Genomic DNA, 23,905 nt, shown 5'->3' with positions numbered 1-23,905 from the left:
CCATTGGGTGCAAAAGGGTATAAGGCCGAAGTGGCGAATCCCAAAATGTTTGTGGCATGCAATTAAATAGTACCAGTGAAAATTGTAAAACTATGTGGCAAAGAAAAAAAAAAAAAAATGTCCCTGCGTTTGTGCTGTCAGTAAAAGGCAAAAAAAAAAATGTCCCTGTATCAGTGGTGTCACTGAACTGAAAATGTCCCGGAGTTGGTGATGTGAATGGAGTGAAAAAATGTCCCTGCAAGTCCATGGTGTCACTGAAAAAAATGCCCCTGCATCAGGGGTGTCACTGAAAGAAAATAAAAAATTGTCCCATATATCGGTGGTGTCATTAAAAGGAAAAAATGTCCCTGCATTGGCGGCATCAATGAAAATAAAAAAAAATGTCCCTGTGTCAGTGGTATTGTTGAAAAGGAAAAAAAAAAAAGTCCCTGCATTCAGTGGTGGTGTCTACAAAGCACCACTCCCAATATAGAGCTCTTCCCTCAACTCGGACTCTCCCCTTCCTCATTACAAAGCTCACCCCCAGCCTCCTAGTACAGTGCTCCAACCTCCCAGTACAGAACTTCCCATTTCCTCCCACCCCTCCAGTACAGGGCTCCTTCCTCCTCCCACCCTCTCAGTACATCACTTCCCCCTCCTTGCACTCCCCTAGTACAGAGCTTCCCTCTGCTCCCACACACCCCCAGTACAAAGTTCACAACTCCTCATACCCCCCAGAACAGAGATGCCCTTGTTTCCCAGTCCCCCCCCCCAGTACAGAATTACCCCACTACACAGAGCTCTCTCCTCCTCACCCCCTCTCCCCCAGTACACAGAACACCCCAACCCCCCCCCCCCAGTACAAAGCGTCCACCCCCCAGGACAGATATCACCTGTTCTAGTCCCCCAGTACACATCTACCCCTAGCCCCCACCAGATTAGTGCTCCTCCGACTCCCCCATTATACAGAGCTCCTCCCACTCCAGTACAAATCTCCCTACTCCCCAGTACAAAGCTCCCCCTCCTCACAGTCCCCTCCAGTACACAGAGTTCCCCACTCTCCCACCCAGTACAAAGCTTTCCACTCCTCCCATCCCCTAGCCCCCACTCCAGTACAAAGCTCCCCAATCCCCAGTACAGAGCTCCCACCCCTTAGCCCCCTCTGGTACACAGAGCTTCCTCCTCCTACCTCTCCTCCCAGTACAAAGTGCTCCCTCTTCCTCCCACTCACCCAGAACAAACCCCCCCCCCCACCTCTAGTCCAAATCCCCCCATGCAGCGCTCTACCATCTGACCCTAGCTATTTACCCAGTCCTGCAGAGTGCTCTATTCCCATTGTCCTGGCAGCTGCTCCTCCTGAACTGGGGGCGCGCTATCATGTCTGAACACTGAATTTACACAGGGAGCCACTTCTGTATTTACAAGTGACAGTGGCCAGTAGAGGGCACAGGACTAGTGCCGGAGGTGGCAGTACAGAAAATGCCACGTTAGACAAGGAGAAGGGAGCTGCTAGAGATCTTCCCTAACCCCTACCCCCCAGGAAAATTAAAAAAGAAAAATGCCATGCTTGCCCATTTACATCTGCCCACTCATAGACATACAATGTGGTTCCTTATGGATCCATCTGAAAAGCTGACACATGGATCCAGACTGAGTGCAAGTGTGAAAGTGTCCTTGAAAAACCAGAAACACAATCCAATACTGTAGTTACACAGGGCAATTGTGTCTTATGTGGTCAGTATATGTATCTGTGCTCTGTAACAGATTTATTGGGTATATTCTTGCATATATTTATATACAGACCTTTGACATTTGAGCAGCAGTATTTCCTTTGGCTCCCAAATGAATCATTGCCAGAGCTGAGGAGATGCTTAATGGGGAGAAGAACAAGTTGCATTTTCTATCCTTTTCATTCAGCTTCCGAAAGAGATCAATAGCAAAGGAGCCATTTGCTACACTGAGAGAATCCATTTTTTCAAGCCTGCAGAATTAGTGAAAAATCAATGACGACATAACAATTCAAGCTATACAACAATAAAAGTTAAAACTGAACTCCAGAAATGACCTATTTTTAAAACTTACATTGTAAGAAGAATGAGATGCAACTAAGCTGGACCAAACAGTCAGTACTGGTCTTTTCGAGGGCTGATCGAACAACTTGCCATCTGTATACCGAGCACAGGGGGTCACTTGCTCCTCACCTCCTCCATTCAGAGAGTGTCTTGTATCTTTTTTTTCAATACGAGATGTTCTCTGATTGAATGAAGTGGTGATCGTGAGCCCCTGAGAGGCTGAGCCAGCCACTCCCGGCCCTTCCACAGCCCAGAGCTTCAGTGATTACAGAAGGGGCAGAGCAGACAGCGGTGACTGACAGTCCCCAGATCTCTGCTCAGGGAGCTCCAAGAACCGAGCAATCGGTGGTGTTTGAGCTCTCAGTTCTCTACCTTCAAGCCGACAGGGGACAGATGCAGCCTTGGAGCGAAGCTGCATCCACTTAAGTAAAAAATCCCAAACTTCTCTTTTAATGCAAATTAACACAACAGTATAAATGAGCCCTGAATACTTATCTCAAATAGCTGGTCAAGTTATCCTATTTCCCTACTGACATATTCTGAACTACAGAGGAAACACAAAAATGCCCATCTCCTGTCAGAAGAATAGGTTTTTACTGTATTAAATAGAAGCTGCTTTTCTGTGTGAAAAACAAAAGCTGTACCGTATTCATTTTCATCAATGTTTTAAGCAGTTTCACAAAATGGAATGAACACAAACTTCCTGTGACTTAACTTTTTAAAAGATGGTCTATTCTCTAATAGTTGGCTTCAGCCGTATAGGATTTTAATTCCAACTACTGGGGAAAAAGCCTCGATTCACTGAACAACCATGTGAATAATGACACGCGTTTAACCACTTCCAGTCTGAGCCAATTATGACCATTCTCTCCTACATGTAAAAACCAACCATGTACAGTACTTAGAACCCCCAAATATTATACATTTGTTTTAAGCAGAGGCTCTAAAGAATAAAATGTTGGGCGTTACATATTTTTATGCCATTTTTCGAACGCAATTGTTTTGGAAAATATACACTTTAATTTTAATGTGCAAAAACACAATATAACTCATATAAACAATTGTTTGGTAAAATATAAAAGACTATGTTACGCCAAGTAAATAGATACCAAACATGTCACGCTTTAAAATGTCGTATGCCCATAGAACCAAAGTACAGTACCTAAAAATCTCCATATGTGCTCCTTTAAAAGCCCTTACAGGTTACCAGTTTAGCGTTACACAAGGGGCCTGGTGCTAGAATTATTGCTCTGACGTTCGCAGTATGATTATTTCCATTTTTTTTTATCAACTTTATTGCTATCATAAGGGATGAACAACATCCCTTGTTATGGCATGGGCTGTGCCAGGTACTCTTTATTTAGAGATCTGGGTCTGTTAGACACCAGATATCTCCTTTGGCCTCCAAAACATCAGATCAAACTGAGATTTGTTTGATCCGATGCTTTAACATCAGTTCCTCTCATTGTGTGCCTGGAACCAGATGCCACCAGTGGTATCTTTATCAAACTCTGATTGCATGGGAGAAACCAGTAAAAGATGACGGCGGGGGAGGGGAGGACCCTTCCTCCATCTGTAAAATTAATCCAGCGGCTGTACGGTCCCTCGGATTACTGTTACTGGAAAAAAGATCACAGGGGGCTAAAAACAATACCATAGCAGTCATGATACCAATATAACTACTTCAACCTTAGGCTGTTTATTAACGACCTATGGATGGGAAGTGGTTAAGCCCAAATGAGGTCTATCATGTTTTTACTCTCCTAAGAGCCGGTTCACACAGGGGCAACTCAGGATCAGACTTCAGGTTGCCCCTAGTCGCCTCAAGTCACGCTACACGTAAAAGACAATGTAAGTGAATGAGAGCTGTCTTAATGCACACTACTGAAGTCGCTCCGACTTCATAAAAGGTTCCTGTACTACTTTTATCCGACTTCTAGGTGACTGGTACCCATTGATTTCAATGGAAGTCGCCTCCAAGTCGGATCTCCATCTATATTGAGGCGACAATGTCACCTCTCACAGAATAATAAGCTCTCGAGAAGGAACGCCATGACAAATTTTAAATAAAAAAACGGCATGGGCTCCCCCTCTGGGAGCACACCAGGCCCTTAGGTCTGGTATGGATTTTAAGGGGAACCCCCCTACGCCGAAAAAATCCATACCCTTATCCGAACACGCAGCCTGGCCGGTCAGGAAAGGGGGTGGGGACGAGCGAGCACCCCCTCCCCTCCTGAACCATACCAGGCCGCATGCCAACAAGGAGGGGTTGGTGCTTTGGGGAAAGGGGGTGCCCTGTGGCCCCCCCACCCCAAAGCAACTTGTCCGCATGTTTATGAGGACAAGGGCCTCTTCTCGACAACCCTGGCCGTTGGTTGCTTATGGGAATCCGGGAGCCCCCTTTAATAAGGGTGCCCCCAGATCCCGGCCCCCCACCCTATGTGAATGAGTAAGGGGGTCTCCCGCTCTCCGGCGTCTTCTTGCAGCTCTTTTACTAGCGGAGGAGCCCGGTCTTCCTTAGTCCTCCTCCCCTCTTCTTCCGATGTTGACACACCACTCTCTTCCACTGTAATGGCTTGTGGGACGTCTTATATTAGGTATGCAGTGTGGTCACCGGGTGATGTCACGCGGTGACCCCGCCCCTTTATGACGTCAAGTCCCGGGGCATGCTGGGACTGTGACGTCATAAAGGGGTGGGTCACGGTGTGACATCACCATGTGACCACGACCCATACCTATATAAGTCACCACGCACGTCGCACAAGTCATTACAGTGGAAGAGAGTGGCGTGTCAACATCGGAAGAAGAAGGAAGAGAGAAGAGGGGAGAAGGACAGAGGAGACCGGGCTCCTCCGCTAGTTAAAGAGCTGCAAGAAGACAGCGGAGGAGCCCGGGAGAAGACACCGGAAACCGGGAGAAGAGGCCGAACAGAGCAGAGAAGTCGGAAGAAGACCCCCGGAGCTGATTAATAAAATTACTTTAAAGACCTGTGTTGTGTCCCCAAAGCACCAACTCCCCCATGTTGAGGGCATTCGTCCCCATCCCCTTTCCTGACTGGCCAGGCTGCGTGCCCGGATAAGGGTCTGGTATGATTTTGGGGGAACCACCACGCCGTTTTTTTTGGCATAGGGGGTTCCTCTTAAATCTATACCAGACCTAAGGGCCTGGTATGCTCCCGGAGGGGGAACCCATGCCGGTTTTTATTTAAAATTTGGCGTGGAGTTCCCCCTTGAGAGTTCATTATTCTCTGATTGGCCACGGCCAAAGTCTCCTAGCATGGGGCGACTTAAAGTCGTGTTGTAAGTCACTTCAAGTCGCGCTGTTATTCATACTCAAGTCGTGTCCAAGTTGCCTCTGAAAGTCGCGCTGGAAGTTGTGTTGCCCCTGTGTGAACCAGCTCTAACTGCTGGCTCCTTGCTTCTTGCCTGGAAATTGCATTCTCTCATTGAAAATGCTACTTTCTGCCCCTCTTCCCAAGTGATCTCTGCTGGCATAGAGGAGCAAGTGCACAGACCAGCATTGTAGAGGGCATGCGTCAGAATATTTCTGTCAGCGAGTGCAGTGGGTCTATATCTGATGCCCGTTGAGCTGCACAGTCATATTTGGTAAAACAGAGGCAAGACTTTACATAAAGGTTGTTAGTACAAGTCTTATCTGACTGCATATTTGTATGCACATCTGTGACTTTGACTGGGCCTTAAAGCTGAACTCCTATAAAAAAATAAATAAATAAATAAATAAAATCAACCCTTGGGATAAAGGAATACGTTGTAATACCTTAAAATGTCAGAGTGTATACTTTGCTCAGGTGAATGAATAATCAGCCATCCAATGTGGGTGCCGGCCCTGGCTCGCGACCATGCAAATAAAAGGTAATAGAAAAAAAATCAGCCACACATCACCGGGAGCTTGAATGATGAAAGATCTTTTATTCACATATGCCAAAAGTAGACAGGATACAATAAAAGGTAGACGCATTTCACACAAAGTCAACGTGCTTGTCGAACAAGCACTGAGTTTGTGTGAAATGCGTCTACCTTTTATCTGGTCTATTTTTGGTATACGTGAATAAAGGATCTTACTTCATTCAAGCGCCTGGTGGTGTGCGGCCGATTTTCTTCCATACCCAATACTTAACTTACTCCTAACATCTGCCCTCTCCATTTCTCTCCAACCTAAGCCCTTACGTACAACTATTATGTAGGACTATTGGCCCTGCACTGCACTTGATGATATCAGAGTGTGACCACCTGGTTGGAGTGCGTTAGAGAAGAGGCATCGGGGGAACCAGTTGCGCAGATGAAGGGAGTCTGCTGGAATGAGGAATAAGGTATTACCCCTCCTCAATTGAGAAAAGCCCACGCATTGATTACACTGCATGCAACACAATCCGTGAATGGGGGAGAGTGACAACTGGGAAGGTGCACTTGCAGGACGGGAAAAAGAAAAGTCCCGCATGTAGCATCTTTGGGGTGGTGCGGAAGCAGTGTATACACCGATCCCAAAACATCCTGCCCTTTTAAATGAATGGTGCAAAGCGATTCGACAGTACCGCAACATGAACGCTTAAAAAAAAAAAAAAAAACACACATACACCACACACATCAAAAACACAAGAATACTTTTTTTTGCCTGCCTGGAGTAGGGCACAGCAATATTTATTAATGCTCTAACTTAAAAAAAAAAAAGAAATATTGTTCTACTGAGTGGAGCCCTTTGATTTTCTCCCAACACAATGCAACAAAGCAAAGAAGAAAGACAGAGCCCTATTAGGCTGGGTTCACACTGCTGCGGGGGTAGATCCGGATGTGATTCGCACCGCAAATCACATCCGATCTCCGTAGCGATGCGAGTTCAGCCATACAGATAGTATGGCTGAATTCGCATCGCTCCCGCAGCAAACTCGCACGGGACCCTTTTTTTGGTCCGCAACAGAATCGGATCGCATGGGGGTTCACACCATGCGATCCGATTCCTGTGCGAGTCGGCAGATCGCACTGCGATATGCGGACGGATCTGGGGGTGTCATTAACATATCATTGACACTCCCAGCCGTCCGCATAGGGCAGTGTGAACTGCCGGCGGGAGGTGTGCGATGCGGGAAAACGCAGCAGATTCGCGGCGTTCCCGCATCGCAGCGGTGTGAACCCGGCCTTAAAGACATAGTTTAGACTGTCCAGGCATTTGTTCTGGTTTTCAAAACTAGAGAAAAGCCCTGCTGCCATCCAGCTATTCTGTTGTCTGCTCACATTCTACCACCATGATCGACTTTTACTGCATTCAACTAATTGAGTAAGGAACATCTAGAGAACCTTGCAGATGCTCTGCTAGACCTCTCCACTAGATATCCTCCAGTAGAGTGTACAGATATGTTGGCAAACTGCTGGAGTTCATATGGTTCGCTGCAGCAGGAGTTATCCTGGTAAGTTGCTTGAGTGCACCAAAATGATTAATTACTGTTGTTAGGTATTGTACAGAAACCTCTGGAACTTCAGTAGAGTGCGATTTTCACTTCCTTTTATCACTCAAAGTTGCTCAATGTTTCGCAAAAGGATGGGGAATATTAATCATTTTGTGCTTAAGATGCAAGTATTTTGATGGTGATGCTTGCTCTGTTTAACAGTGTATGAACTTTTAATGAAACAATACTTTCCCTTTTTGGGTGGAGCTCTGCTTTAAAGAAAGTTCCCCTTCTCTTCCTCTCCCCCTCTGCTGCTACATTTGGCACCTGGTTTTGACAGGTATTGCTCCCACTTCCAGCTCAGTTCACCACCCCCCTTCCCCTGTAGCCAGCCCATTCACATGCACAGTAGTAGACTGGCTGTGAAGCCTTAAGGCTTCACTGCCAGTTTCCCTTTGTCAAAATGGGTATGCGAGCATCTGACAGCTGACTGAAAAACCCACATGGGCGAGGACATGGCTGGCTTCCTGGACAGTGCAGTACTTGTAGTTGCTGAATTTTTTGGGAGGGAGCTCTTCTTTATATGCTTACAATTACAGATCCACAATAAATACTACTGATCACTAGTACCTACACTTTATTGGCTAATCATGTTCCAATTAGACTATAGGGAATAAGACACAATTTAGATGTAAAAAAAAAAAAAAAAAAAAAAAAAAAAAAAAGGGATTTTGGATTCAGGATAATATGCATTATATAAAAAGTGATACTAAATACACAGGGATTAATTTACAGTATCCCTTCTATTTCTGTATATGATTGCACTGTAATTATAAAAAATAGAAACACCTTTTTGAATTGATATACAGCTGTCACATGACCCAGCTCTTTCCCAGCCTGTCTGTAGGGAAACGGTAGCAAGAGGAGCTTATAGTCCTCTTCTGCTATTCACATGTTCAAAAAAAATAGCCTTGTAATACAGGAGTAAAATATCAAATGGATTTTAAAAATTGTCATACAAAATATATATTTAAAATGAAAAAAATTATATATATATACATATATTTTTTTTTTAGCAAGAACATGGTGTGGGCAGATTTCTGACAGTCACAGACTGTGTGGAGTATTTTTTAATTACACGGATGGGATTTTTAAGGTGCCATATGAAGCAATATATCAAGATACGGAAATTTTAAAAATCACAAAAAATAAATATTTTACATATACTAAAGTTAAAAGCAATTTTTTTTTTTGGGGAAAACTTTGCAATTGCATATAATCACAATTTGCGTCCAGAAATTTGTACATAAGAAACATATCAATGGTACAGCGGTAACATATATGACATTCCAAACCATTTATATTAAACCAACAGCCCATCATCCTGCAATTAAACATGGGATGGCATGAACATTATTCCGTTCCTCTTTACCCCCCCCCCCCCAGCAGGCCTTTCCTATTCTCATTTTTCCTCAGCCAGCCAGTCTGATCAGTTCTGTGAGCCCCTGTATTTATCCATCTCTACGTACACGTTTCCCCATCCCCCATCCATCTGTCCCAAACTTTGGAAAATGTTTGTGTACATACCCTATGCTTGTATATCAGCTTTTTAAACGGTAGGGTATTGTTTACATCTCTTTTCCATTCTATTACAGTCGGAGGGGAACTCCTCATCCACAGTTGGGCCACAGCCTTCCTGGCTGCAAACAGAGTTTCATGCATAAAAGTAGCTTGATGCTTGTCAACCTCAACATCGTGCAGCAGTCCCAATATACATAGTTTTGGGTCTAGTGTCACTGGCGAGCCCATGACATCATGCATAAATTGAACCACTTGCAGCCAAAATGGCTGTAGATTGACACATTCCCAAATTAGGTGAAAGAATGTGCCAGGGTAGTGACCACATGCGGGACAATGTGATGATTGAGTTGGTCTGAATTTGGCCAGTCTGAGGCGTCAGGTATGAGCAGTGAATGATGTATAGCTGCGTCAACCTATCTATCTGAGAGCTTGGGTGACGTCCTCGAGACGTTATCTATGACTTCATCCCAATCAGTGTCGCTAATGTCGCCCAGATCGGACTCCCATTCTGCTTTAGCTTTCTGGATTACCGTGACCGTCTTGGGGAGGCGAAGTGTAGAGTATATATTGGATATCAGTTTTCTAGAATCTACATCCAGAATTATGTCTAGTATTAGAGGACGGGTTAAGGAGATCTCCATATGCCTAAATTGGGTTTTCAGTGCATGACGCAATTGGAGATAGCCAAATCGTAATTGGCGTGGCAGTGCAAACTCATCCTGAAGTGAGCGAAACGGTTTGGGTCCCAGTTCCGTCAGGACTTGGTAGAGGTATACCACCCCGTAGGAGGGCCATAGGCCTGAGTCTGGTAAGTGTTGCAACTCTGCCATATAACTGTTAGCCCAGAGTGGTGTGTGTGAGTAAATATGTCCCCTATTTAGCTTTTTTAAGGCCGTATCCCAGATTTTTTGGTGGTGCGCAAGCATGCCATCATTATACCTTCGGGTCCTCCTATGCACCTGTCCTCCCCTAAAAATGGCCTGCAGGGGAGACACTATGGGATTTCCCGGGCTATCCCCCACCAGGACTTGATACCGAAGTGCCTCCGTTGTATTAAAATAGTGTAGATGGGACAGCTGTGCTGCAAGATAGTATTCCTGCAGATCAGGAAGCGAGGCTCCCCCCATGGTGGTAGGGTTTTTAAGAGTGAGCCAAGCTAATTTATGTCGTCCATGCCCCCAAACAAAGGTGTTAAGTATACTTTCCATTTTTTTAAATACTCTAAGAGGAATACACAGGGGGGGCATGCCAAACCATGTAGAGAATTTTGGGCAAGAGAACCATTTTCACTAAATTAATTTGGCCCATAACCCCGAGTGGTAATTTGGCCCAGGCCTGCGTCTTGTTTTTAAGCAGCGTAAATAGAGGCTCTATATTAAGTGAACAGTAGTCCCTCAGATCTCTAGTTACCTGCACCCCCAGGTATTTAACCGACCCCACCCTGATCAGTGGTAGCTCCGGGGGTTACCTGTGGCGGAGGGAATTGATCCACCGGGACAATTTGGGGCTTGTCCCAGTTCATGCGCAGTCCCGAGTAATTTCCTATTCGTTCAATAATTTTCAGTGCCGCCTGGAGAGACGGACCTTGATCTGCCAAATACAGCAGCGTGTCGTCTGCGTATAGTCCTATTATATCCAGGGTGTTACCTATGCGTAGGCCCTCTACGTCCGGGGATGCCCTGATTACCATTGCTAGGGGCTCAGCCGCCAAGGCATACAGAAGAGGGGACGGGGGCACCCTTGTCTGGTTCCCCTCTCTAGTGGAAACTGCTCTGACAGCCATCCGTTGACAAGAACTCAAGAAGTTTGGCCCAAACCCAAATCTCCGCAAGCACTCCCATAGGTAGGGCCATTCCACCGAATCAAATGCCTTCACCGTGTCTAACGCTACTATGACTCGCGATCCCGAATTGTCATGGCGTGCCTGTATGTTCATGAACAACCTCCTAATGTCCATGAACCCGGTTTGGTCAGGGTGTATTAGGGATAATATAACGAGATTCAGTCTAGTGGCAAAGATCTTAGCCAGGATCTTGATACCTACTTGTAAAAGGGAGATAGGCCTGTATGACTCTGGGAAACACAGATCCTTCCCTGGATTAGGGAGTACTATAATTTGTGCCTCCTGCACGGACGGGGGAAGGGCCCCTTCACTAAATACATTGTGGTAGTAGTTTAGCTGTTTTGTCAAGGTAGGGGTGAGGAATTCAGAAAAGGTTGAGTAAAATTCCAAGGGTAAACCATCTAGTCCCGGTGCCTTGGACTTAGCCAGCTGTGACACAAGTTAAAAGCAATTTTAATCATAAAAACCATCATAATAAAATTCATGCAGTCATAATGTGTAATGTAGTTTCAGCTCAACATGTTTCACCATTCAGTGGCTTCCTCAGGAAACTTGTGAAGCACTGTACCGAAGATTAAGATGTGAAAAACGGTGGGTTTGTAATATTTTGTGAGAAAAAAAAATATATAACATTGTGTATAACATATGTATATATATATATATATATATATATATATATATATATATATATATATATATATATATATATAAAATATATAACATTCGCGCCTGCCCTATAGCTGAAATACGGCTGCAGAGCGGACGCTAACTGCCGGGAGGCCGTTCCTGAACGACCTCCTGTTTACTTCCGCAATGCGCTCTCCCACGAGCACGCATCAGGGAAGTTCTGTGCTGGCCGTGTCCCTCGGACACAGCCAGTCACAGATCGCTGTAAATGGCCAATCACAGCGGCCGTTTACAGTGCGATCGGCATGTCCAATGTGAGATGATCTCATATGTAAACATATGAGATCATCTCTCAGCGCCGCTCTCCTTCCTCACACAGACAGCGTGAGAAGGGAGAGATCAACGGCTGCAGCGGCTGTAAGTTTAAGAAAAGAAAAGTGCCATCTGCCCCAGTGCCATCCTCCCCCCCAGTGCCACCTGTTAGTGTTATCTGTCCCCAGTGCCACCTGTCGTCAGTGCCATTTGTCCCCAGTGCCATCTGTCATCAGTGCCACATAGTGCCATCTGTCATCAATGCCACTTATCAGTGCCATCTGTCATCAGTGTCACGCATCATCGGTGCCACGTATTAGTACCATCTGTGCCACGTATTAGTGCCATCTGTCATCAGTGCCACATATTAGTGCCATCTGTCATCAGTGCCACGTGTCATTGTCCTGGTGCTCCAGGGCCTTCAAAAGTGTAAAAGGTAGTCAACAAGTTAGATGTGTAATTTATGTTCCTAGAACATGTGACGGCGCTCCCTGCATGTTGGGCCTCTCTATGTGGCCAGGCTGTGAAAAAGTCCCACACATGTGGTATTGTAATATTCAGGAGGGGTAGCAGAATTTTATTGGGGGTGTCATTTGTGGTATACACATGCCACGTGGGAGAAATAACCTATTACAATGACAATTTTGTGGAAAAAAAAATCTTAATTTTGCAAAGAATTGTGGGAAAAAATGACAACATCAAAAAGCTCACCATGCCTCTTACTAAATACCTTGGAATGTCTACTTTCCAAAAAGGGGTCATTTGGGGGGGTATTTGTACTTTCCTGACTTGTTCGAGTCGCAAGAAGTGAGATAGTCCACCAGTACATCAGATGTGAGCAATTTTGTGCGATTCGCACCACAGCTTGTAGACTCTCTAACTTTCTCAAAGACCAAATAATATCCACTAATTTGGGTTATTTTTACCAAAGATATGTAGCAGTATAAAAAGTGGCCAAAATTTATGACGAAAAATTAACAATTTGCATAATTTTGTCACAGAAACAAAGAAATATGCGTTTTTTTTTCAAAACTTTCGGTCTTTTTTCATTTATAGCGCAAAAAATAAAAACCCCAGAGGTGATCAAATACCACCAAAAGAAAGCTCTATTTGTGGCAAAAAAAGGAAAAAAAAATAATTTGGGTAAAGTGTTACATGACTGAGTAATTGTCATTCAAAGTGTGAGAGCACCGAAAGCTGAAAATAGGTCTGGGCAGGAAGGGTGTTTAAGTGCCCAGTAAGCAAGTGGTTAAGGGACCTCACAGGTTGGTTCAGTGTTTTCTTCCCTTTAATTTTGTGTTAGCTTATTGTTATTCTTCTTTTCAGGTTCCCACAGTGGGTGTATTCCTCTTATAACTGATATTGCTAACTGCAATCTTTTCAGTTCCATAATTTTATTATATATTAATCTTGGTGAGCACCTGGGGTAAGATGGCCTATCAGAGAACTTATGACATTGATTGTGCTAACATAGTGTTAACTTTTGTACATTAGTGTTTAAACATCTCAAATACAACTTATATGTTCAATTTATAATGCAACTTTTCCATTTATTTGTAGTAAAATTATATTCTGTACAGTGCAGAAGTCTCCTGAGGAAGCCTCTGAATGGTGAAACATGTTTGGTGGAAACTACCGTAAACACATTATGATGGCATGAATTTCATTATGATGGTTTTTATGATCAAAATGGCTTTTAACTTTGGTATATGTACAGGGCCTTTCAAAAGTATTCACCCCCCTTGGATTTTTACCTATTTTGCCTTTAGATCGATGTTTTTTAAATCTGAATTATATGTGATGGATCAGAACACAATACTCTAAGTTGAAGTAAAATTAGAAAAATATTATATTATTGGTGTTTTTTACTGTGCTTTGGACATTTTCTACCTTCTCCTCCGGGAGAAAAATTCTCTCCTGTATGGAGTCGATGGTATATTCCAGGAATTTTATCGACTGAGATGGAATCATGTTCGATTTCTCCCCGTTTATAAACCAACCGAGACCTTCCAAGTTTCTCCTTGTCCTTTTCCAGGTTCCTTTTGAATAGATTCTTTGTACTGGCAAATATTAGAAGGTCATCTAAATATGGGACAATCGATATTTCCGCTACGATCCTTGTAAAGATTCTCGGGGATGAGGACAGCCCGAAAGGAAGAGCTCTGAACTGAAGATGTAGGACTGCGCTTCCCTTCCTGGCCGAAAACCTTAGGTATTTTTGCGATGCTATGGCTATGGGCACATGGAGGCAAGCACCCCTCAGGTCTATGTATGCCATAAAACACTTTGGGGTCAAGACTCCTTACTGAGAAGATTGTACCATTCTGAATTTCTTGTACCTGATTGATTTGTTTAATATCTTCAAATTCAGAATTAACCACTTTGCGCCGGGTGGACGTCTTGGGATGTCCTTGACTATCGGGGGGTATATCTGAATGATGCCTGTAACTACAGACATCATTCCGATATTGGCTTTTTCCGCTTGATCGTTCTTACAGGCGGCGGGAGGGGACTCCCCACCCCCCCCCCGCTGCCCTCCGGTGCTTCTACCGACTCACCGCTTCCATCGGCAAGTCGGACACAGGATCTGCCGGCCCCCCGATGTTCATCATAAAGATTTACGGCTGACCAGATGGTCGCCGGAGTCTCTATGATCGCTCGAATTCTAGCCCTAGACCTCCTCTGTAACTCCAAACATGTAACCAGTAAAAAATGCTCAGAAAAAAACTAGCTGTGTCAAAAATAAAATTACAAAAAATTAACCCTTATACAATAATTTTATAATCAAAAAAGTTTTTGATAACTAGCGAGTAGGAGTCGCCTATGGGGATTTTTAAATACAAACGTTTGGCGCCATTCCATGAGCGTGTGCAATTTTGAAGCGTGACATGTTGGGCTAATTTTACTGTTTTTTTAAAGCATGAAACAAAAAAAAGTGTTCAAAAAATTGCTGCGCAAATACCGTGCGAGATAAAAAGTTGCAACAACTGCCATTGTATTCTCTAAGGTCTTTGCTAAAAAAAATATATATAATGTTTGGGGGGTCTATGTAATTTTCTAGCAAAAAAATTATGAATTTTACATGTAGGAGAGAAATGTCTGGGTGTGAAGTGGTTAATCTGAATTTTCCTGATGTAAAAAAAACAAAAAAAAAAAAAAACAAGAAATGTGTGAATAGCATTCTAGTCCTACTTCTTCGGGGGTGGGGCGGGGCGGACACGCACATTTATATATATACTGGATACTGGAGCGTTTAATAAAAGACCACATCGACGAGTTCTTGCTGAACAAAAACACTTTAAGCAACAGACAACATGGATTCATGAAAGACAGAAGTTGTCAGACAAATCTGATTTCTTTTTATGAGGAGGTAAGTAAAACCTTGGACAGAGGGGTGGCGGTGGACGTGGTATACTTGGATTTTGCAAAAGCATTCGATACAGTTCCCCACACACGGCTCATGTGTAAGGTAAAGTCTACTGGTCTGGAAATATCAGTTTGTAAATGGATAGAAAATTGGCTAGAAGACAGAATTCAGAGAGTAGTGGTTAATGACTCTTACTCTGAATGGTCTAAGGTTATCAGTGGTGTACCCCAAGGTTCAGTGTTGGGACCCTTACTTTTTAACATCTTTATAAATGATATTGGGTCTGGGATCAAAAGTAATATTTCTGTCTTTGCAGATGACACCAAGATATGCAGTGCAATAACGTCTTTACAGGATGTCTCCAATTTACAAGCCGACCTCAATACACTGTCTAATTGGGCGACTATGTGGCAGATGAGGTTTAATGTTGATAAATGTAAAGTTATGCACTTGGGGCCTAAGAATATGCATGCATCGTACATGCTAGGGGGAGTACAACTGGGGGAATCCATAGTGGAGAAGGATCTGGGGGTTTTGGTAGACCATAAGCTCAATAACAACATGCAATGCCAAGCTGCTGTTTGCAAAGCGAGCAAAGTCCTTTCTTGTATTAAGAGAGGTATGGACTCCAGAGAGAGAGATATCATTTTGCCCCTGTTCAAATCATTAGTAAGACCTCACCTGGAATATGCCGTTCAGTTTTGGGCACCAGTTCTCAAAAAGGATATTGGGGAACTGGAGAAAGTGCAGAGAAGGGCAACCAAACTGATAAGAGGCATGGAGGAACTCAGCTATGAGGAGAGATTAGAGGAACTAAATTTATTCACTCTTGAGAAGAGGAGATTAAGGGGGGATATGATCAACATGTTCAAATACATTAGGGGTCCATATAGTGAACTTGGTGTTGAGTTGTTCTCTGTACGATCAACCCAGAGGACACGGGGGCACTCTTTACGTCTAGAGGAAAAGAGATTTCATCTTCAAGTACGGAAAGGTTTCTTCACAGTTAGAGCTGTGAAAATGTGGAATAGACTCCCGCCAGAGGTGGTTCTGGCCAGTTCAGTAGATTGCTTTAAGAAAGGCCTGGATACTTTCCTGATGGTACATAATATAACTAGGTACTAACATAGGTAAAGTTGATCCAGGGAAAATCTGATCGCCTATTGGGGGATCAGGAAGGAATTTTTTTCCCCTGCTGTAGCAAATTGGAGCATGCTCTGCTGGGTTTTTTATTCGCCTTCCTCTGGATCAATTGTGGACATAAAATTGGGTATCTGGATTGTACGATTATTTTTTATTTTATTTATTTGTTTTTAGGGTTGAACTGGATGGACTTGTCTTTTTTCAACCTGACTAACTATGTATGTATATATATATATATATATATATATATATATATATATATATATATATATATATATATATATATATATATATATATATATATATATATATATATATATATATATAATCACCCTTTGTTGAATCCATTCCTGTAGGATTGAGGACATGGCCACTGATTTCTCTAGGTCTCGAGGAGTTTGAGTTAAGTAAAACCGAACAGGTGGGGGTTGAGAGAATTCCAGTCTGTAACCCTCTTTTATTGTTTTGAGGATAAACGGACTGGTTGTTATCGACTTCCACTGTGGAAAGAAAGCCTGTAGCCTTGCTCCCACAGTTGGAAGACTGTCACTGGCTCTTTGTGTTTGGGGCAGAATAACACCCCTGACTTACCCCTCCCTCTCTGAGGCCTCCAGGGTTTTTTATATGATGTCTCCTTTGTTTCCGCGGTTTTTCAAAAAAGCATGAAAATTCTTGCTACCCTGCGGATTGACTTTTCTTTACTGGAAAGGCCTTTTTCTTATTGGCTGTTCTGTCAATTATGGCTACTAGATCCGGGCCAAAAACCAAGTCTCCTTCAAACGGCAGACCGCAGTTTGGTTTTTGAGGCTGTATCCCCGGTCCATGTCTTAACCCATAGGGCCCTACGTGCTGAGTTCATCAACGCTGAGGATCTGGCAGACATCTTTATAGATTCAGCCAAAGCATCTGCCATATATCCTACAGCTTTCAGAAGAAACGGAAGAGTATCCAACAGATCTTGCCGGGAGGTTCCTGCCGCGATATGGGTTTTTAACTGTTCCAACCAGTATTCCAGGTTTCTGGCTACCACCGTTGATGTCATCGCTGGCTTTAAATTTGCTAAGGTTGAATCCCAAGCTTTCCTTATGCCTCTTGTCCATGGCATCCTTTAAGATACCCATGTCCACAAACGCTAGGTCCGTATTCCTTGAAACCTGAGAGAACGATGTGTCAAGTTTAGGTTTTTTGTTCCAGATCTGAGAGTTGTCTTCTTCAAAAGGAAACCTGCGCTTAAGGGATCTGGAAAAGAAAGGAGCCCTCTCAAAGTCCTTCCATTCCCTTTTAATAGTTTCCGATAGAAACTTGTGCACCGGATACACCCTGCGGTTCTCCCCGCCCATACCTTGAAACATTTTATCATGTAACGATAATTGGGCTTTATCCTCTGTGATGTTCAGAGTTGTGTGGATAGTTTTCAGATCATCCACTTCCTCTAAGGATAATTTATACCAAGAATAAGTTTATTTTACTTCATCTGCTTCTATCTCTGAGCCTGAGGACACACTATGCCCCTCATCTTCCGAGTCCCTGCCCCCTCTGGATGCAGAAGCTGAAGAATGAGAACGAGGTACATTGCTACCCGCTGCTGGGCGTTTATCCAAATAGGACCGAAAAGTTTCAAAAGTGTCTGCCAATTCTTTCCGAAAATAATTTAATAATTCTCCTTGCTGTGACGCAGGAGTGGTAGGAGTGGTTGCTTACTTAACCAAATAGCTCATGCAGGACCTGCACAGGACTTTGGTACAGGACTCGAGTATATTTTTACACAACGGACATTTTCTTTTGCAAGGGGGGATGCATGTTTGGGTTTTTTCTTTCACTTTCTGAAATACACCAAAAAAAAAATCTATTTTCTCAGTTTAATATTAAAAAACACCTAGAGAGATATAACATGCCGACATGTAGCAGAAAACACCCTTTTAGCTTTGCTTTACAGCCAGTGAATCCCCCCACAGACTCACTAAACAAACAATATTATATTTCCATTCTTCATGAAACAGAACAGACAGGAAAGGAATGCTGCAGGTTCCTAATCTATATCAGATCATGGAAGGGAAGATATTCACAGAGCCCATAGAGTAAAGACAGAGACCACTGTCCCTGCTTACCTGGGCCTGGCTGACCAGTGTGGCCGCTGCCCCTGCCACCGCTGATTGATCCTCCTCCATAATCCGTGAGGCTTCAATAGTGTTGAGCGCTTAAAATCTTTGATTTTCACGGTCTCTCGCCGCTGTGAGGATTGGAAGTGACGTCAGCCAAACCAGACCGTCCCCTCTTCCTGCGTTCCAGTGGCTGGAACCCTTGAGAAGGAGAGGACGCCAAAGCAACCCCCGCACATAAGGGAGGAGGCTGGGCTGGGTTTGGAAAACAAAACAAACAAGTACAGGTATGCTTCCGGCTCTCCCCACCTGGAGAAAGCGCAGCATCCCTCGGTTCCCTGCAGCGCTTCCACCATGGCCGGAGGAAACACTACAACTGAGGCCATGGTGGAAATGATCGGTCTTTAAAGAAAACTGCAGTGTTTTCTGGGAAAGTGGGTGGGGCTGCGCTCTGTCCAGGCGCTGTCCTGAAAGACGAAGGGAGAAAAAAAAAAAACACAACACATCAAAGTTGTGGGCATGTTCTGTAAATTAAATGATGCAAATCCTCAAACAATCCATATTAATGCCAGGTTGTGAGGCAACAAAACATGAAAAATTCCAAGGGGGGTGAATACTTTTGCAAGGCACTGTATAATAAAATTTGTGATTTTACAATTTCAATATCTTGGTATATTGCTTCGTTCGGCACCTTAAAAATTCCATCCATGTAATTAAAAAATATTTTGTTTATTCTTAGGATGTGGTACCTTTATCCCTAGATCTTCGGCTGATTATCAAAATATCTGCAGTGGAGGTTGACTCACTGGCATGGGATACACTTAATTGTCTTCAAGTGCACTTTGTAATTTGTAATGTGGACTTTCTCTACACTGCTATCAAGCATGGTGGACTTTTTCATATTTAATAATTAAAGAGGAAGTAAACGGCATAATGTGCTAGTATGCATTGCATACTAGCACATTCTGTGACACTTACCTGCAAATGAAGTGGAGGCCGCATCCATCTTCGCCAGTCTTCCTTCCGGGGCCATGTACTCCAGCTACTGTATGCTGCTGGCCAGAGCCACATAATGCCCCTCCCGCGCATGACCTGCCGGTCACGTTTCTGAAGAAACTGCATGGGTGGCCGTTCCTTGAAAGCACATGCGCCGATAACGGCACATGTTTAGGAGATATCTACAGTACCTAGTTTCATAGTTTCATAGTTAGTAAGGTTGAATAAAGACACCAGTCCATCCAGTTCAACCTGAGTGAGTGTCTACAATAGACCCCATCCCTGTACATTGCACACTCACATTGGTCCATACCCTCAAGGCGCCCACAATCCAAGGTCCCCATTCATATACTAGGGCCAATTTTGGACAGAAGACAATTAACCTACCTGCATGTCTTTGGAGTGTGGGAGGAAACCGGAGTACCCGGAGGAAACCCACGCAGGCACAGGGAGAACATGCAAACTCCAGGCAGGTAGTGTCGTGGTTGGGATTTGAACCAGCGACCCTTCTTACTGCTAGGTGAGAGTGCTAACCACTACACCACTGTGCCGCCCGGTACCTATAGTTACAAATTATACAGGAAGGTTTTTCTTCCTCTTTAAAATCGCAGCACATGGTTTACCGATTAGTTTGCTATGGTAAATGTTGCATAGCGTGCTTACAGATAATGTTCATATAAGAAAAGATTTGTTCCTCCCTTAGTGCGGTTTCTCACTTTGAGTTTTTGATTCTTATTGCCATTTGCTTTCCATTAGGGAGATTTTCTTTCACTTCCTCTAAATACATGAAAAATCTTTCCAATCAGGGAATACAGGCAGATGCAGTAGTGCAAGAAAGGGTTAGAATGTGAGGATATTTTTAATCATGTCCATACCAAAGAGCATTAATAAAGTAGAAATGTTAACAAGTAGCAGTTAGGCACATTACAGTAACAATGCCTAAGCGTAATAAAACATTTATCCAGGAGGGTGTAATATTGGATATCCAAACATGAATAGCGTTAGACATTTTGCTTTAGCATCAAAAAATGTATTATATGGTTAGCAGATATTACATTTTTTCCTAAAATGATAGTCTATATTTCCTTTAATCATGTGAGTCTTAGTTTAGATTATTATAGCTGGTTAGACATGTTAGGCTTACTAAGGCATTTTCATGGTGAAAGGTTATTATAGCCACACCCAGGGCAAGGCAGATGACAGTAGTCATTCTTACTAAATGAACAGGAAACTCTAAATTCTCATATCTGAAAAATGTTTCTTTTCCCATGAATGCTCCTATCTTGTGAATGCAAGACAAATAAAATATTTCACTTTTGTACTTCAAATACAGAAATTAGACACCAGTGTGAATGTACCAGTACAGAATTACAGTCTAAGGTAGAGGAATTAGAGTTGAATACACTGATTAGCAACAACATTATGACCACCCACCATAACTCATCGAAATATGAACTCCACTAGACCTTTGAAGGTATGCAGTGGTATCTGGCACCAACCATAAGTAGCAGATCCTTTCATTCCTGTAAGTTGCGAGATGGTGTCTCCATGCATCGGACTTGTTTTATCAGCACATCCCAGTGCTGGATTGGTTTGCGATTTAAAGAATTTGGAGGCCAAGTCAACACCTCAAACATTGTTTTCTTTAAACTATTCTTAAATTCATAAAACCAACCCACCTTTTATCTATTACTCCATGACAGAGTTTAATGCTCACATAGCCATTATAGGCACTTTTTGGTGTGGACACGGGTCAGCATGGACAACCTGACCAGTCTGCGGCTTCGCGCTCCCATATGCAACAAATTGTGATGAACCATGTTAGAGCTGCATGATTCTGGGGAAAATTTGAATCATGATTTTTTTTTTTACTTAGAATAAAGATCACGATTCTCGTGGCGTAACATTATCTTTTACATTATACAAAAAAAAGTGGGCTAGCTTTACGGTTTAGTTTTTTTTTTATTCATTAAAGCGCATTTTTTTCCCCCCCCAAAAAAAATCCATCTGAAAGCCCACTGCGCAAATAAAGTGTGGCATAAAATATTGTAACAAGCACCATTTTATTCTCTAGGGTCTCTGCTAATAATTTTTATAAATATATATATATATATATAGCAAAAAATAATGACCGTCGGATCTTGTCCGAAACTGTTGCATACACACAGTCGGACTAAGTTGTCGAAAAATCCGATCATTCAGAACGTGATGACGTAATTTCGTTACGATGGGACTACATTCAGGCTAGTAGCCAATAGCTTTGATGTAGGAATTTGATCTAAACATGCGTGGCACTTGGTCCGATCAAAATTCTCTACACATGATCGGAGTAGGTCTGATCGAATCAGTTGGTCGGAAAATATTTCCAACAAGTTGGAAAATTGGGTTCGACGGATATTTTCCGACGGAATCAGTCCGATGCATACCATACACAGTCAGATTATCCAAACAACATGGTCCGATAGGACACATTCCGACGGATTCTCCGACCGTGTGTACAAGGGCTCAGACTACTTTGGTAGGGCTTGACCACTACAGACCTGGAACATCCCACAAGAGTTGCAGTTTTAGAGATGCTCTGACCCAGTCATTTAGCCATTATAAAAATTTGACCCTGGTCAAAGTCACTCACATCCTTATGCTTGCCCATTTTTTTTCTGCTTTCAACACAGAAACAGCTTCTCTTTTCCTTGCAGAAGTCCAATTTGCATGCAGTTCTATTGAACGAAGGCAGAGCTCAGCTGACACCTCCCCCCCCCCGTCCCATGACCATGCCCGGAGGAGGAGACATGTCAGCTACTTCAACCCCCTCCCCCCTGTTTATTAATTTTTTATTCTAGGCAAGGCACAAAAAAAAAAATAAAAAAAAAAAAAAAGAAGAGTCAGGAATCTGTAACAGTGAGTAAGTGTTATAGAAGCCAGTCCTGAGCTGATGCGTCCCAACAAATACACCAGGTTGTTGTTGTGGAACTCATGCAAGGAGGAGGGTTTTGGGTTCCTGGAGAACTGGTCTGATTTTTCAGTCGACTACCGGCTCTATAGTAGGGACAAACTGCACCTAAATGAGGAGGGTCTGAGGAATAAGTGGATGCTTTGAAACGCATGATCTGACACGTCTTGACGTCATGTCTGGTCTAGCTCCGAGTGCATTCCACGCTGAATTCTACACACTGAGGCAGGGTAGTGGCCAGCTGATACATCTACCCTGCCGATACCACAGTGAACCCGCTGCGATACATCACGGGGCACCTACAGCGACTAAAGACTTCTACTTTAATGCTTGCTGATCGCCAATTTGATGTGATTAGCCATTTGGCTGTTGAATAAATCCCAACAATTGTTTTTAATACTCAAAGGAAACTGTGAACTTTTAAGTGGACTTACATTAAAGACTTGTGAATGCATTCTTCTTAACTGATCCCGTTTTGTTCAAAAGCTAACGTATTGCCAATATAAAAAAAAAAAGGCAGAGATATATACTGGAAAAGTAGCCTAACATCAGTAGTATGTAAAATATTGGAGGGGATAATAAGGGACAATATCCAGGAATTTGCTGGTGGAAATAGTATCATTAGTAGTAACCATCATGGATTAATGAAGGATCGTTCTTGCCTTCTTAACTTTTAACATTCTACAAGGAGGTACGTTATAATTTGGCTAGACGAAGGGCAGTGGATATGGTGTATCTGGACTTTGCCAAAGCATTAGATACAGTACCCCATAAATGCTTAATTTGCAAATTGATGTCAGTTGGCATTGACGATAGTGTGTGCTCCTGGATAGAAAATTGGTTACAGGAACACATTCTAAGGGTGGTGATAAATAGAGTATCTTCTGAATCGACTAGAGTTGTAAGGGAGTTATTACAAGGCTCTGTCCTGGGACCAATTCTGTTTAACTTGTTCATAAATGATATAGAGGTTGGAATACATAATTCGATCTGAGTTCTTGCTGATACAAAGCAAAGCAGTGTAATAACCTCACAACAAGATATGGCAACCTTACAAGAAGACCTTAATAAAATAGATAGATGGGCAACTACATGGCAAATGAGGTTTAATATTGATAAAATGTAAAATAATGCATTTGGGGGCTAAAAACATAAAACAAAACAATATAAAGTTGGCGCACAAATGACTGGACTCTTTAAGAGCGCTTGGCTATCTCGTGGGAAGTTCGTTTATTTAAATAAATGTCCTGTAGATGGTCTCAATGTGCGGCTGTTAACCCATTATGGACTTGGCAAAAAAAACGATCAAAAACAGCGCATCAAAAGGGACTAGTAGATTGATGTGAAAAAGACTTTAAAATGTCATTTATTAAATGTAAACAATGAACACAGACATCTGATCCCTGCAGGATCTAAAACACATAAAAAACACCAATCATAAAACGGACAGATGTTTGATAATGAAAAGCTCCTCAGATCTCTCAATTAAAACTTTGGAAAGGTGAAAACCAAAGACCAATGTGTACAGCTATCGA

The 23,905-nt window shown here is 43.0% G+C and overlaps 1 protein-coding gene across 5 annotated transcripts in view; it reads right to left on the bottom strand.

The window, feature by feature from the left end:
- LOC143996813 (serpin B6-like) overlaps positions 1–23,905 on the bottom strand; it is a 60,755-nt gene that overhangs the window by 23,218 nt on the left and 13,632 nt on the right. For all 5 annotated transcript variants that reach the window (XM_077492095.1, XM_077492092.1, XM_077492091.1 and 2 more), the window contains exon 2: positions 1,783–1,960. In XM_077492095.1, coding sequence (XP_077348221.1) covers positions 1,783–1,950 — 168 coding nt within the window. In that variant the 5' untranslated portion in view covers positions 1,951–1,960. The remainder of the gene's footprint in view (positions 1–1,782; positions 1,961–23,905) is intronic.

Source organism: Lithobates pipiens, unplaced genomic scaffold (genome assembly GCF_037356315.1).
Source record: "Lithobates pipiens isolate NorthernLeopardFrog02 unplaced genomic scaffold, aLitPip1_a1.2 Scaffold_19, whole genome shotgun sequence".
NCBI classification, from domain to species: domain Eukaryota; kingdom Metazoa; phylum Chordata; class Amphibia; order Anura; family Ranidae; genus Lithobates; species Lithobates pipiens.
Note: the sequence above shows the minus strand (reverse complement) of the source record. Positions and strands in the feature narration are given on the sequence as shown.